Raw genomic sequence first — 16457 nt, 5'->3', positions numbered from 1 at the left:
ACCACGAACAGGACAGTCCATGGTCCACACATCGCGAAATAACAAACGCATATCACACGCCAGCGATTGCCGAATCCTCCCCCCCCCCCCCCCCCCCCGTTAACCACCGCATTAAGTGTCTGGTCAGCGGCAAGGCCGTCGCCAGTGGCACTTTACGACGCGCACAACAGGCATGTGCGCCACGTTTTGCACCCAGACTTCCTGCATTAATCCAGGCTGTCCTGGAGTTCTCACAGGCCTCCCGTAGCTCTACTTAGCTCAGCAGGGCACGAGCTACGCGCCGGTTTAGCCGCGTCCGTCACTCCGTCGCCGGGTTTTGGCGGGCGTGTCAGCAGGAGCAGCTGCGGCAGCTGAGGCCGAGCCTGGAGGCGGACCGTGGGCGTCGGCTTCTGCCGGGACCAGGCGCTGGGGGCGTGACCGGGGCGGCAGGCGGCGGCGGTGCGCCGCCCTCCCGCCGCTAGTCCGCCCCGGCCGCGTCCTCGTCCTCGTCCTCTGGCATCTCCTCGTCCTCGGCCGCAATCTCCTCGTCCTCCTCTGCCATCTCCTCGTCCGGCTCTTCTCCGTGCCGCTCCCCCTCGTCGTCCTCCGCCTTCACCGGCAGCGTCGGGGCTTCACCTCCACCATCCAGCGAATCTTCACGGTCGGCGCCGAAGGCGTCTTCCTCGCCAGCGCGTTCGCCAGCGTTGTCCTCGTCCTCGGCTTTCACCACGGGATCGCGGTGCTTCTCCGCGTTTGTGTGTTGCTCGATCTCCGTCTCCCCGCCCCCGCCTCCACCGCCGCCCGCCGCCTCGGCGCCCGGCTCGGCACCCTCGCCTCTCGCGCCGCCCGCCAGCTCGGCCTCGACGTCTTCGGCGTCGCTGGCCGCCGCCTCGCCGTCGCGCCGGTCGCTGACGAACTCGCCCGTCTTGACGTTGACGAGCACGGGCGGCTCGGCGCCGGCCGGCTCGTCGCGCTCCTCGTCCTCGTCCCAGTCGCACGCGGTAAACAGCACGTCGTGCGTGGAGACGTCCACGTCCTCGAACGTCTCCTCCAGGGCCTCCTGAGGACCGAGCGTCGTGTCACCCGGCATAGACGGATCGAATAACAGTACTGGGAACGTGCACGGCTAATAACTGACATATCCTCCTGACGCATGAGCCCATGAAGGACTTGACAAAGAATTAATCACGACTAGCTGATGATCACAGGCGAAGAACGGACGCCTACACGCGTTACGAAATCCGCACTTTCTGAGAGTACTATCAACTACAAGGCGATGCATAAACAGAATCTACTCTAGAATTGGTTTGGCCACCTAGCCTATCTGAGGCGTTCCTGCGCCTGTGCTGACTATTTACGACGCTTTGGTGTGCTGGCATGGTCTTTCGGCTCGATGAATATGACCCGGTGGTGTCTCATAACAACATTCACATCGCAGTGTTGGAAGGCTGACACTTTTCCAGCTACTGCAGCCAAGGTGTACGCACCATGACATTTGAAAAGCCAGTAGTATTACTGTGAGAAACGTCCCTTTTGCTCACCTTGTCATCCTCCACGCTGACCTCCTTCATGAAGACCTCCAGCTTGACAAGTTCCGTGAATGAGTCGACCCTGATGTACTTGCACGGCCTGAAGTGGATCTTGTGGTGCTCGCGCAGCAAGTGCGACTGGTGCGCCGCGTAGTCGCAGTACTTGCAACTAAAGCCTCCGCGGCTGCCGTAGAACTGGTGGCGCCACCGGTGGTTCTCGGTGGTGTCCCTTCGGATGTTGGCGTAGGGGCACAGCTCGCACCAGTGTACCCTACGGGGCGGCTCAGAATCTTCTGCGGGGAGACATGGCAACAGCTGGTGAGCGGTGAGACATGTCAACAGCTCGTGAGCGGGCAGGCGAGGGATGAATGAAGCAGCGGTTTGGCCCCACTTCCAACAAAAAGGCGGACATGTCACACCGCACGCCACCCAGTACGGTTCCTACCCCACCCGACACTGCGAGCTGTTCGGAAAGACACACCGTCGTTCTTGCGTCGACTTATGACAATGACATGACTGCTAAGTGCAATACATTGTCATGAGTGTACTAGGTTTGAAAAGTGTGTTGTACGAGCAACAAACGGTAAGAATGACCAGAAACAAGCCGAACGCTCATATCCACCACGCTAGACGGCTTCTTAACCTGCCGTTTGACGATGCCACGAACGCTCCATCCGCTGTGTCACGTCCCGCCCGGTGGACTGGACTGGACTGGACTGGACTGGACTGGACCGGACCGGACCGGACCGGACCGGACCGGCTGTGCGCCATCTGCCCACCTTTCAGCGCGTCCTGCTCCTCCCGAACGCGCTGCAGCACCAGCTGCTGCTTCTCGACGGTGGTGAGCTCGGGCGGGCCGGTGTAGACGGCGCGGCCGGCGCCGGCCGCCCGCGGCGAGTCGCCCCCGCCGCCGGCCGCACCGCTCGGCGACACCGAGCCCGACTCCAGCCCCGACACGAGCGCGCTGGCCGCCTCCTCGGCCGGCGGCGGCCGGATGCCGTGCCGCTTCATGTGGTTGCAGAAGTTGGGGTAGTACTTGACCGAGTAGTCGCAGATGGTGCACGTGTACTTGTTCTGCACGCTGTGCAGGCTGGTGTGCTTGACGTACTGCTCGCGCTTCTCGAAGGCGGACGGGCAGCGGCGGCACTTGTACCGCTTCTCGCGCTCGCGACCGTAGCGATCCAGCACTGTCGGGTACGCAAAGTCCGGGTTGCCGGCGCGCTCGGCGTAGTAAGGGCTCGACGGGTCCATGCTGGGCGGCGCGAAGCGCATCACCTTGCGCGACGGCATGTTGCTCTCGTTCAGCGCGCCCATGTGCTCCTTCTCGAAGTCCAGCTTGCGCTTCAGCAGGTCAACGCCCGACATGGGGAAGTCATCGGCAGCCGGCGCGCGCAGTCGCGCCAGGTCTGCCTCCGGCGAGGATCGGTGACTGCTGCCGTTGCCTGGAAACGGCCCAAACGCGGTCAGCCGTCAATGCCACGACAATCGCCATGGCAACGCAAGCTTCGCCACGATATGCAGCGGCTCTGGCTTCGACGTTCGACGTCAGCATCATGACATGCGGTCGCACGCGACACGTCGACCAACGTTCGAGTGTTGGAGCACAAATCGCCTCGAATGGAGCCCAATCGCTTTGAATGAAGCAAAACCGCTTTGAATGGAGCACCAATCGCCTCAAAAATCGAAGACAATCACACCGACAGACCGGCCACACGCTAACAGGGAGGGTGTTGACCACAGCGCGCGCCAGCGCCGGACGGCGGGCTCCATCTACTCCGGATGGAACCCCGCGGGGCGGTACCTACCTGCCACGTCCGACTCGCTGTGCAGGTTGAGGTGCTGCACCAGGTTGCCGTACGTCTTGACGGCGTAGTTGCACTTGTCGCAGCGGAACGGGCCGGCGCTGCCGTGCAGCGACAGGTGGTACTTGAGCGTGGCGTCCTTGACGAAGCGCGCCGGGCACTTGCTGCAGGCGAACCGCTTCACCTTCCAGGCCGGCTTGGAGGTGGGCGCGGGCGGGACGGACGGCACCGGCCGCGCGGCCGGCGATGGCGACGGCGACGGCGTCGGTCGCTTGTCCGGCGGCGACGGGACGGGCGCCGGGACGGCGGGGGCGGCGGCGGTGCCGGGCGCGGCGGGCGCGGTGCCTCGCGGCGGGTGGTCGGGCGAGCTGGTGTAGATGACTAGCAGCGAGCGCGTGCGCTCCCTGTACTCGTCCGAGTGCACCTTGAGGTGAGCCAGCAGATGCGGATGCTGGCGGGCCGTGTAGCTACACTTCTGGCACGTGAACGGCAGGTTCATACCGTGGAAGCGCGAGTGGATCTTGATCTCGTTGTCGTGGAAGAAGCGCGCCGGACAGTGCTGGCAGAAGTAGAGGATGCGCTCTGGGTCGCCGCCGCCCTCGGTCACCGCCGCCGCCGGCGCCGGGGCAGCAGGCGACGGCGCCGGCAGCGCCAGCGTCTTGTCGACCAGCACCTCGACGTCGCTCACCGAGTCCTCGCCCAGGATCTCGCGTAGCTGCTCCTCGTCCGTCTTCTTCATGTCAACCACGGCGTGGATCTTGCCCAGCCAGTAGGTGTGCACCTTGAGGTGGCCCGAGAGGACGCCGGCGTTGATGCAGACGTAGTTGCATTTGGTGCAGCGGTGCGCATAGCCGGCCAGGTCCCGGTCCGTGTGCATCCGCTCGTGGTCCTGGATGTTGCTCTTGCGCAGGTTCACGTGCGGACACTGGCGGCACTTGAACATCTTGAAGAACTTGCCGCCGCGCGACACCCACACCAGCGGCACCTCGTCCAGCAGGCGCGTCTCGGAGTCGCGCAGCACGGGGCCGGACACGGTGCTACGCTCAGGCTTCAGCAGAGAGCGGCGCGGTCGGTCGCCGGCGCCGGTGCCCGCGCCCGTGACGGTGCCGGCGCCGGTGGCGGTGCCGGTGCCGGTGCCGGTGCCGGCGCCGGTGCCCGTGCCGGTGCCGCCGGCGCGCGGCTGCAGGCCGTGTAAGCGCGCGTGCTGGATCAAGTGCGAGCGCTGCGCCACGCCGTATGAGCAGGCCGGGCAGCGGTAAGGCATGCCACGCGGCATGTGGAACTGTCGGTGGTGCAGGAACTGGCTCTTGGAGTCGGTCGAGAACGGGCAGTGGGTGCAGCGGAACGGCTTGTTAGCGCTCTGCGGCTCGGCCGGGCCCACCTGCACCAGCTCAACCGGCTCGAACGGCTGCGGAAACGGCGGAGATGGTGTCAGAACGCACCGCGACGTTAGCGCTGAGGCTGAAGAACAGGATCAGCTGCTTAGAGTGCAGCACGAAATACAAATGACACCATTTGACGTGTCTTCCGCATGATGCGGACAGAGGTCGGGAGGACGACTACGTTGGCTTAGGCCGGCGGTAAGCGAGGAGCAGCGACCGGAGGGCCGCCGCTCGCGGCTGCACCACGACAGGCGGCCGTACCTCTGCCGGCGGCGGAGCGACCTGTACCGCGCCGGCCGACTCCCGGGTCTTCTGCGCTAGGAAGTGCTGCGGTGACGTCACGCCGTGCAGGATCATGTGGTCGCACAGCGCCCTGTGAGCAGGAGATGTGCGCCGTTAGAGGTTCAGTGCGGATTGGGGCCCCGATCGGGAACAGGTGAAGCGCTGGACGGTGACGGACCGTGTTGGAGACGAAATTGGAAATCGTTCCTCGTGGACAACGGGACCCATCGACTGTTGGTGGCGAAACTAACACATCATCCAGAATTTACGGGTTTCTGCACATTCAAGTTTGTCCTAAGCACGCCCCGCCCTTCCGTTCCGGAATCCGTCAATTTTGGAGGATCTCTCCGTCCCCAGCTCTGACTATGACCGTTTTGACACCCGGCGCAGGTGGCACACATTCGTCTACAGACACCCGCACTCGTAAACTCCGATGCCACGTCCCTGTAACGCCAAGTGCCAGTGGCTGATCCAGAGGAAGGACGCAAGGGGTCACGCCCCCCCCCCCCCGGGCCCGCGGGGGCCCCATAGGCTCTGAATGAGCCCATAACTGGCTGAACAAAAGTTTTTTAAACACAAAACGTAGCAAAACGAGACGTCTGGGCTCAAGGCGGCCGAGAACAGTCGTAAGCGGAAGAAAAGAAACCATGAACAGGCAAAAACAATTCTTCGCTGATTGATACCGTGGGCATTGGTGAGGTTTTGAGGCTCATTAAGCTGTCTAGAGGTCCTATGCTGTTGCTGGGGCCCCGCATGCTAACCTGCCGAGGTACTCTCGGTTGCTAAGGAGCCCTTCACAATGGTCTCGGGTTCATTCCACTGGTTTGGAGGGCCGTCTGCTATTACTGGGCCCATATAAGTTAACGCACCGCGGCACTCGATGCTCAGAGGCCTTCTGCCTTGGTCTAGAACACTTTTCGTTGGATCCCATTTGCGGAGGGCCCTACACTCTTGTGCCTTTTCTGTTAACAAACCTGGGCACTCTTGATCGCACCAGGACTCATCCCATTAGCCTTGGACACTCCATATTCGCTCGCGTGATACTATGCTGTTGTTGGGAGGTTTATGTGTTCATCCGCCCCGGCACTTTCGATCACTCAAGGGCATTAATTCATTTGCACTGCTCTCGGGTTTTCCCCGTTCCCTCGGAGGGCCTACGGCTCTGGCCGGCGCCCTATGAGTTAACCTGCCAGGACACTCCTGATTTTCTAAGGCACCGCGTTGGTTTAGGGTTCTGCCCGTTTGCTCTGAGAACCTAGAGTTGACGGGAGGTTCTTCGTTGACCCTTCGCGGCACCCCCGATCGCTCGATTGCTCAGGTGCCTATCCGATAGGCCTCAGGTTTTCCAACTTTATTGGAGGGCCTACGCTGTTGACGGGGATCTAAATGTTAACCGACCGGGCAGCCTTGATCGTTCCGGAGCACTCCGCATTGGTTGTGAGCTCTTCAATGAACGCGCTCTATCTATCTACAAATGCGCACGCCTAGTTTTCCACGGCTGCGCACAGGAAAATGGTTTTCCGTACAAAAAAACAACATTATCATTATCTTACATTTTAGTGGCGAAAACCAATGATTTTGGGGGGCCCAAACTCCAAGGGGCCTACAATGTTGCGCGCCCCCCCCCCCCCCTTGACATAATACTGCATCCGCCCCTGCCAAGTGCTCCAGAAAAGCGGATGTAACAGACAGGCGCTGATGCACCCCATCACATTCGTACCCGCGCAGGGTCATGCTCCATTTTATGAGAACTTGAACATTGCTCAGTTACTGCTAAGACAAAGTAATAAACGTTTAGCTTTGGGACAGCCGCGGTCGAAAACCCAGAATCATCGATCAGCACCACCGCAGAGAAATTGTACATAGTTGCGGAGTCACTTCGCGCGAGAACGACTAAATTGCACGGCATGGTTTGGGGGCGCAGGGGGGGGGGATTCCGTAGGGGGGAGAGCGCTCCAGCCCCTTCCATCCTCCAAGTGCGGAAGGAACTGGGTTCAATTCGGAAAGAACCCATTTCAGTGTATTCTGAGAGGCAGGTTTAGCCCCTTTCCCCACTTAGTCCTCACCTTCCCCCTACCCCAAACTTATTTTGCTGAACTACACCTTTGCCACTGTCGGCAAAATCACCCGACAAAATTTAAAGAAAAACCCCTATTCTTGATTTGCTACTCAGCAGCCATCTCGAGGAAACATCAGAAAGCTTAACGGGCACTTCCTGGTAACGTACTTTTTGGTGCCCACGTAGTATGGACAGAACATGCACTTGAAGGTGGCGCCCGGCTGCGGCGTGTGGTGCTGCATGTGTGCCGATATCGTCTCGTCCGTGTTGGCGCAGGTGTATGAGCAGATGTCGCACCGGAACGAGACGCCGCCCGTGGCTGCCAACGGCACCGACACAAGTCACTTACGAACGGGCAGCCTAACACCGCCGCGCTCGCAACATGACAACAAATGTATGCAAGCGGAGAACCGTACTGGTGTATCGGTTAGACGTGATGAGAAGCATGAAGGTGGTACAGACACGAACAGCTTGGTGCACGTGTCGCAGTGCGAGCAGAAAATGCTACAATGAATCATGACAGTCAATGCAATCAATGAATGTGTAAATATCAATGGAATCACCAAAACACTAAGCGGGTAGATGACTGAATGCAAAGGAAAGATGTGAATTAAACAGAGTGGGTGCCTCTCCTGTCTCGAGCGCCTTTGGTCCGAAAATAAAAATCACCAGAACAATACAAATAGGACACAATATTAGTGTCAAACAATGCTGTAACCGAGTATATTTCGGCTGGCACTTAAATACCGGAGAACACAAACTAGGCTGAGAAGCGACGCCACCACGCCGCGTCACAAGGACCGCCTCGCCGCGGAGATCAGAATTGCTGAGTTATTTACCGCTGTCGCCCTGTTTATTAACGACGGAGATGGTGACATCAGAGCCGGGTTTCTGCGATGCCGCTTTCTGTGGCGGCTGGTCCTCCGTCTCCAGCTTGTTCTCCACCACCGAGACGTCGCCGTTGTGCTTCATCCGGCAGTGCCGCTGCGGACCACGAATGAATGAAATGAATGGGGGGGGGGGGATGCTTCGCCATGGCGTATACTGCCTTCGCATCTGAGGACGTGTGATGGCTGCAGCTGTCCAGCGTCCCATCACCTTTCATTGGACCTAAATCGCGACGATTGGGACACAGCGCAGAACTCCGAGGCAAAACGGAGCATATCACCATGTACCCCCCCCCCCCCCCTCCTCCCCCAACTGGTTGGTGCAACAAACAGGGGTTGTTTTTATGCTGGTCAAGGGAGTCAGCTGAGTCTCCATCTGTTTCGATCCACTGTGAGAGACCATCATTGGTCAGTGTTCTCATTACGATACAATCAGGATATTTGAGATTAGCGGTCCGGAAATTGACGGTCAAAACTCCCTGAAGTAGCCGCGTGCGAACGGGGATTGGACTAGTGGGCGCAAAATGGCCCCGATGCCGACACAACCTTAAGCACCAAATCACCACCATGAATTTGAACTTAACATCATGAAAGAAATTCACCAATATCCCAATTCCACCCCTTTTCATCGGTGGCATTCACTGCTCACCTCATGTAGAGCAAAGCAACCAAAGGGACCAGACCCAGCACGCGCGTGAGCGTCCCCACTACACACCTGCAGCTACGTGCTTCCACTTGGAGGACTGGCCGCAGTGGCCGCAGGAGTAGGGCGCGCTGTGCGAGCGGTAGTGGGCCCGCACCACCTCTCGGTCGGCATGCCTACGGAGACAGAGAGAGAATGGCCGCTACAGCACCTCCACCGTGGTCAGTCACAAGCATGCCAAACGAGGCAGGAAGACGGAGAGAGAGAGAGAGAAAGAGAGGGGGGAGCGAAAGAGAGCCCGCACCACCGCCAGGCCGGTCAGTCCGCTCCGCCGTCCCAGCTCCTCTGTGGGGGAGGGGTTAGGGCTGGAACGGTAAGCACAGCCGCCACCGGGAGCGCGAGCCTGGCGACGCGGGCGCGCTAGTTACCCGGATGACACTCTGCCAGTTGGAGGGCTTGCCGCAGTGGCCGCAGTTGTACTTCTCTCGGTTGGTGTGCTTGGCCACGTGGGCCAGCATCATGCGGCGGTCCTTGTGTCTGCAACACACCGCTTGGCGCGTGACGCGGCTGCCGCGAGCCTCCACAGCGCGCGGCGTCTCCACGGTGGAGGCTCACACCCGAGAGACGGCTCCAAGGGTGTAATCAGTGTTGTTTGTGAAACGCTGCCAGATGCATCAATATTACTAGTGGGAAGACGCTTACCAAAGTGATCCTCCAGTTCTCGTATAAGCCACATTCTAAAAACGCTAAGAATACCGCGCGCGACTGACGTCTTGCACGGCTTGTGGATTATCAAACAACAAATGATAAATGTGTATATATATATATATATATATATATATATATGCATATTAGGCTTCTCTCTATATATAATATACACGCACATTATATATATATATATATATATATATATATATATATATATATATATATATATATATATGCGTGCGTGCGTGCGTGCGTGTGCGTGTGTATACATGTATGTACGTGCGTATACGGATGTGATGTCGTATTTACCTTACAGCCGAATGTTGTGACATAAAATGGAGGGAGACCACGGGAACACTAACATCTATCACAGAGACTACGCAAACTCACCTTTTGTCGTGATGACAACGTACATGTATTAATTAATTTTGCGCAAACAGCGCGTGGCCAAACTCGCGCCGATCTGTCAGCTGGCAGAGCAGGACGAGCTCGCACTCACTTGAAGTTGCACTTCTTGCAGCGCCAGACGGTGGCCTTCTTGCCGGTCGGGTCAGCAGCGGCGGCGGCAGCGGCGGTGGCGTCCGGCGGCGGCTCTGGCATCACGATGGCCGTGTTCTCGTCCGTGATGCCCATGGCGGCCAGCGCCGGGTCCATGCGCTTCAGCGACTCCAGACTGGGCGCCGGCGCCGCGGGCTTCTCGGGACGAGCGCGCGGCGGCTCGGCCAGCGGCCGCACCAGCGGCACGCCCGGCAGGCGCACGCCCTGCAGCAGCATGCCGCGCACCGGGTAGCGCAGGTCCAGCAGCGGCTGCTTGAAGCCCACGTGGCGGAAGGCTGGCGGCGGGCCGCCGCGCAGCGGGCCGATGGGCGCGCGCGTCAGGCGCGGCGGCATCGGCATCCGCGCCAGCGGAGGGTTGCCGATCAGCGGCGGCTCGTACACGGGCTGCGGCAGGCCGCCGTAGCGGGACGTGATGGTGACGTTGGGCGGCACCGGCAGGCCGGGCCGCACCGGCAGCGGCGGCCGCGGCGGCCGCGGCAGCCCGGCCGCCGACTGCGACGCCGGAGAGACGGAGTAGGAGCGCTTGCGCGGCGCGGAGCTCACCTGCGGCTTGCACTGCAGGCCCTCCTCTACCTCCATGTACTCGAGGTACACGTCATACTTGTCGTAGTCGCGCGTGCTGCCGCCGTCGTTGATGAAGAGCTTCGCCCGCAGGTGGCTGCGGTCCTTGGCCGACTTCAGTTTGATATGCTTGGTGATATCCCAGCGCCAGTTGGAGCGGTAGCCACATTCGGAGCATTCGTAAGGCTTCATGTTCATGTGGCCCACCAGGTGCACGTGGAAGCGTGACGCCGTGGTCGCCCAGAAGGTGCAGCTGGGGCACTTGAAAACTCTCCGCGTCACCATCTTAGCGTTGGCATCTGAGTCGTTCGCCGGTCCGTGGGAGCGCGTCTTCGGCGAGCCGTTGGCCTCCGGTGAAGCGCCACCGTCTTCATCGGCGACCACTTCCCCCACCACCTTCAACTCCTTCTCCAACACCGTCTTCTCCTCGCCCACCTGTTCAGCGTCGGCCGTCCCTGAGTTCCACACGAACACCTTCCTCTCGGCGTCAGGTTCGTCGGCCGCCGTCGCCGCCTTGTCCTTGGTCGCCTCAGGGCAGGTCTTTTGGTGCGTGCGCAGGTCGTCGGTGGTCTTGCAACGGTGCCGGCAGTACTGGCAGCGGGTGGACGTCCCACGCGACAACTGCTTGCCACCGGGCGGCGCGCCGGACGCCGGCTTCGTCTCATCCGACTTGGGCGCGTCGGCGCCGGCCGCCGCCATCTTCTTGCAGAAGAGCCGATCCAGCACTGAGCGTGGCCCCGCCTCGGTCGGCTTGGCCGAGAGGAACTCCTCGGCGGCGCGCTCGGCCCGCTCGTTCATGGCCACCGCCTCTGGCGAGTCGCCGTCGACGCTCTCGGCGTCGGCGCGCTCGGCCGCGTCCGCGTCCGCGTCCGGCTCCGAGCCCTCGCCGTCCGGCTGTGACGCCAAGCTGGGGATCGGGATCAGGCTGGGCGGCGGCCGCTTCGGCTTGGGCTTCTCGACGGCGACCGGTGCGGCCACGAGCAGCGCGGCGGGCGCGCGCGCCTGCGCACTGACGATGGTCGCCACGGGTGGCGCTGGCTTCGGCGCGCTGAACACCGGCGGGATGACGCCGTTGCGCACGACGCCGTGCTGTGAGTACTCGTGTCGCAGCAGGTCCTTCTCGTACAGTGTCTTGTAGCTGCACACTGAACACTTCAAGTCCTTGATGTAGATCTTGCCGTTGCGCTCGACGACGTCATCCGGGTGGACGAAGTCGTTATCGAAGTCGTGCCGCTCGCTGTTCTCGGCGCTCGCGCGAGCTGATGGCATCGTCTTGCGCGCGGTCAGCTTGACCCTCGGCCGCGACGCCTCCTTCGTCGCCTTCACGTCCTCCTGCTCCACGTCGTCCTCGTCCATGTCCTCCTCGCGCTCCAGGCGCAGCATCTCCTCCTCGTCGACCTCGACCACTTCGGCGGACGGGTCCGTCGGGTCCATGACATCCGAGCCGCCCACGTTACACTTGGCACGCAGCTTCTCCAGAACCTGACTGGCCGGCAGGTGGTGGTTCTGGATGTGCACCGTCAGGCTCTGCTTGATGTGTGCCGTGAAGTTGCACTGGTTGCACTGGAACTCGCCGCTGCCACTGTGATTCTTCATGTGGCGGTCCAGGTTCCACTTGTAAGGCGTGCGAAATTCGCAAAGCTCGCACTTGATCATCGGCATGGAGTGGTATTTGACATGCTTGGTGAAGCGAGACTTGATGTGGGTCATGTACTGACACTTCGAACAGCGATAAAACTTCTTTTTTAGGTCACTGCGAGACCTCGAAGACTTATGCGAGAGGGCCGTTGTCATTTCTTCTTCAATATCTTCTTCCCTGAGAATCTCAGCCCCCCTGTCCTCCAATTCCTTTAACGAGAGCATGCTCTCTTCCTCGATTTCTTCTTCCTCAATTCCCTCTTCGTCGTCCTCGTCTTCTTTTAGTGGAGGAGAACAGGCAATAGTCAATGACTTCTCAGGTGATTCCTCCTGCTTGAACGACTTGTCCTCATGCACCATGCGGACGTGGCGATTCAACTTCACTTTACACCGAGACGCGTATATGCAGTGCGGGCATTTGTTGATTTGCAGCTTCGCACGATGCACCTCCTTCTGATGATACAGAAACTCGCGAGGATTCGTCGTACTGAACGAGCACACTTTGCAATAGTAGTTGCGCTTTAGCTTGCACGCCGGCAACGGCTTCTTGCTATCGCCGTCTTCCGAGTCGGCTGAGTCGAGCTGCGCCTCGTCAAACTCCTGCTCGCTGGGCGCGCCCTCCTGCTCTGACGCGTCCGACGCGCTCGCTCCGGCGTCGGCCTGTGCCGGCCGATCATCGACCGCCGGATCGGCTGGCGTCGGCCCCATCCCGTCGAGCGCCTCGTCGTCGGCGCCGACGACGGTCGGCGGCTCGGCGTCGTCGCTGCTGTCCGCCATGTCGGCGCGCCTGCGAACAAAGGGGCCGGTCAGCGTGCCGCCCGAGCCCGATAAAGGTTTATCTCGGCCAGACGGCACCAACGCTGCTGTCCCTCAAGCAGCCGATAACACGAAGCGTTTGAAGATTGTGAGAGCAGGTCCAGTGTAGGCTTCTTCGGCGCAAGCCAAACCAAGAGCGAGACGCGGCCAGACGTCTGCAAGTCTGTAAATAATTATTCGCGCCCTGCGCATGCTGCATAAACGAAGGGAGCCTCGAGTAAAATTGCTTCTAAAACCAGTCTGTCCAGAGCGCATTTGCAGGGCGGTTGTTTGCGCAAACCACGTTATCCAGCAAAGCTCGGCAAAAAGCGTAGCGTATCATTGATACTCGTGCGACATCCACTGTTGACGAGTCTCCACGACAACACGAATGCGCTACTGGTCATTCGCTACGCAAAGGCAACGCCTCACCAACCCAAAATGATGACTAATGGTGCACCACACGCGGGTCTCACAGATGTACGACGACTGCGCTATACCCATTAGGCCAAAATGTCGCTATGGCGTCATTTTCAAAAGTGAAGAAAGTTGTGCAGTTAGAAAGAAGTGGCAAAAAGAAGAGGACCGCTGAAAAAAGAGAATCTCACTTAGGCATATTGTCAATCGCCGATATGGCGGTGTAGGAGCACAAAAACAAAGGTAGCCCTTAAACGGAAAATCAAAATAAATATGAAGCCTTGGTGAATGACTAACCTCTAATGATGTATTTGGGAAAAAAGAATTTCACCTTGGAAGCAGGTATGTTAGAGTGCGAAATAGCAATTATGATGATGATGGCTCGGGCGGCCACCGAGTACTCTGGCCATATAGCGCCCATTCCGAAATTACAATATGTTATAACCTAACAGTCTGTAAACGTTGCACTCCACGCGGAAAAGTCTTCCGACGCCGGACGGATATAAACTTGGAACTAGTTACTTGCCTGAAACAATGTCGTGACCCAATGCTCCCAAACCATATCAAATTAACAGCTGCAATTTTTACCGCCGCAATTTCTGGCTGCCCACAGACCAGCCGGTGCTCTGGGCTCCATCCCCCCCCCCCCACGCCAGCTATTGTGCCCATTTCGGAGTCGACCGGCGCGGTCGACTCTGGGAACGGACCGCCTCCGGTGCCGGCCGGAGTCGGGCCGCAGGCGGTCCGGTCGGTTGAAGAGGTCCGCACATCCCCGACGAGGCCCCGCCTGTCGGCAGTAAATCCGAGCCCTGGGATCGATACGACCCGGAGCACCAAACAGGTGCTCAGGTGCAGGCGCAGGGGTACCTGGCGCTGGCGCCACCGCCGCCGCCGCCGCCACCGGCAGACATCCGCGGCCTCGCTGCCGGACATCGGCACGACCGACGCCCACCTGCGGCACCGGTCCAGCCATTTTTCAGGACCATTCCCGGCATGCCACGTCCTTTTCGTCATGCATGACGAGGTTCTGCTCTCCTAGGAGTGCGACGACGGCGTGAGTCGGACGCACGGATGAGCCCCGCCCCCAGACAGGACCAACGCCCTTCGGAAATGGCACTGGTTTCGGTGGCTAGGCGAGCTCCGCGAACAGTGTACAAAATGCAAGCATCGTAAGGAGTACGGAAGCTTGCAAGTATTTTGCGGACCGCTAGGCCTTTGGGTTTAACCGCCCAAAAAGACAGACAAGTCGCTGACAGTCGAAATGAACATTACTATGCCGATATGTACCAAGCTGCTACTATGGGGTTGCCCAGTGCTGGACAAAATGACTTGAAGACTCAAGTGGAAAAATCGTGTTCATGGAGGTGCCACGACAAGTATCGTCGGTATCGGCAACGAGTAAAATGCTTTCCAACGTACTTTTGGGATATGCTTTGCGTCAACCGCCAGGGGTCACAGCATCCTAATCATCATGCCTCGCATCGGCCCAAACAAGCCCCCGCCCCCACCCATCGCCCTCAGCCTCTCCCACGTGGCGGCGGCGATCGCGCTGCGAGGTCAAGTCAGTGACCCGCCGCGGGCTCAGACTGGTGACCCTGCTGCGGGGGCGGGTCAGTGACCTTGCTGCGCGGTCAGACTAGCAGATCCCGCCGCGAGGTCAAGCCAGTGACCCCGCCGCCGCGAGGTCAGGCCGGTGGCCCCGCCGCCCCGAGGTCAGGCCGGTGACGCCGCTGCCGCGGGGTCAGGTCAGTGACCCTACTTCGAGACCAGATCGGTGGCAACGCCGCGTGCTCAGGCCGGTGACCCCGCTCCGAGGTCACGCCGACAACCGGGTCAGGCAGGTCACGCGGGGCCGCGGGGCCGCCGCTCCACCTGACTCACAAGAGACGCGTGGCGGAGAGCGCCGCCGGGCCCGATCGATACAAAAGCCGCCGCCGGCACTCGGCCCTCCTCCGGCTTCGAGAGGTCCGGCAGGTGGCGGCGGCCGCCGCCCTCGAGACTCGCTGCTGGTGCGGCGCCGGGCGGCGCGCCCTCCACGGGCGGCGCCGAGCGCTTTGGCCCGCTGGTGGTGAACCTCACTGTCTCCGGTGGCGGCCGACGTCCGATGCCAGGGGCGTTGTCGAGGCCAATGGGATCTATTGCGCCAGCGAACACTCAGACGGCGCGGACGTGGACATGCGGACGCAGACGTGAACGTTCGGACGTGGACATGCGAAGGCGGACGTGCACGCGAATGCGCGGACGACTGGACAACGCTCCGTATGTAGGCAGAGGCGAGCCGGCAGCGTCTCTCCTCTGGCTCACGGAGATCGAAAGCCACGTACCGATGTTGCGGCCTCCTCAAACAGTGCATGGTCAAGTGGCATGTGCCTGCTATTCCTGCGCACCAGCAACGCGTAGCAAATCGCTTAGATAATCTTACAATGAGCTAACAGCAATAACAATTAGATATCGCCATGAGCCAAAAGAAGTTGCTTTCTTGCCGCCCCCATACTTTTCGTGTAAATTTTGTTAAAAGTTCGAAAACAGCAGCCAAAGAAACCCTTGTATTAATGCTCGACCCATGGGGCATACGCCATTCAAAGTAAGACAGCCGATGGATCACCATATAGGAAAACAGCATGCATTATTGGCCACATCAATGACCTGTGGCCCATGGGCGGTAACCATGTCGTTATGCGACACATTGCCTAGAGGTACGGTGCTGGGTCCGCCGGCTGTTCACCTCGCCATAAGAAGCCGCTCATGAGAGATAACTTTCAGGGCGCTTTCGTTAGCGCACTCCAGATCAGAGCACCAACAATGTGATCTATGGAATGAATGAGACACACCAAAGTTTACTTGCCTTGGGACAAATGGCCAACACACTAGGCTCTCCACTGTCACATTTCTACGAGAGGGGAGGCGAGCATACAAGCAGAGAGTGTCTGTAAGTCTAGCTACCACCTACCATCCACCACCTATACGACACGAGCGCCCCAACAACCAGCATGCATCGGGACCACGGGAGATCCAGCACAGCGCAGCGCAGCTGTTGAGGCTTCTCCATCGCTCTAATGGACGAGCAGCCTGTTTTGTCCGGGTCAGAAGAGAACATCAAGTATCTCTTACATACAAGAATAAGAAGGAAATATAAAGTAATCACTCCCCCAGACGTCTATTGCCCATGCCAAGCCCATCCATGTCAAGCCGCCTGTCATCTATGTCAAGCCATCTG

At 59.7% G+C, this 16457-nt stretch overlaps 1 protein-coding gene across 1 annotated transcript in view; it reads right to left on the bottom strand.

Annotated features, from left to right (window-relative positions):
• Positions 1-102: 102 nt before the first annotated feature.
• The window catches only part of LOC119098876 (uncharacterized), a 33071-nt gene continuing 16716 nt past the window's right edge, over positions 103-16457 (bottom strand). Inside the window, exons 2-12 of the mRNA XM_037221920.1 lie at positions 10189-12815; positions 10007-10104; positions 9771-9967; positions 8992-9100; positions 7873-8017; positions 7202-7352; positions 4954-5065; positions 3314-4718; positions 2288-2950; positions 1521-1801; positions 103-1039 (exon numbers count right to left, since the gene is read on the bottom strand). Of these exons, the coding sequence (XP_037077815.1) occupies positions 458-1039; positions 1521-1801; positions 2288-2950; positions 3314-4718; positions 4954-5065; positions 7202-7352; positions 7873-8017; positions 8992-9100; positions 9771-9967; positions 10007-10104; positions 10189-12805 (6360 nt within the window). The 5' untranslated portion in view covers positions 12806-12815 and the 3' untranslated portion in view covers positions 103-457. The remainder of the gene's footprint in view (positions 1040-1520; positions 1802-2287; positions 2951-3313; positions 4719-4953; positions 5066-7201; positions 7353-7872; positions 8018-8991; positions 9101-9770; positions 9968-10006; positions 10105-10188; positions 12816-16457) is intronic.

Source organism: Pollicipes pollicipes, unplaced genomic scaffold (genome assembly GCF_011947565.3).
Source record: "Pollicipes pollicipes isolate AB1234 unplaced genomic scaffold, Ppol_2.1 Scaffold_4740;HRSCAF=5597_pilon_pilon_pilon, whole genome shotgun sequence".
NCBI classification, from domain to species: Eukaryota; Metazoa; Arthropoda; class Thecostraca; order Pollicipedomorpha; family Pollicipedidae; genus Pollicipes; species Pollicipes pollicipes.
The sequence above is the reverse complement of the archived record's forward strand: the minus strand, read 5'-3'. Positions and strand labels throughout refer to the sequence as shown.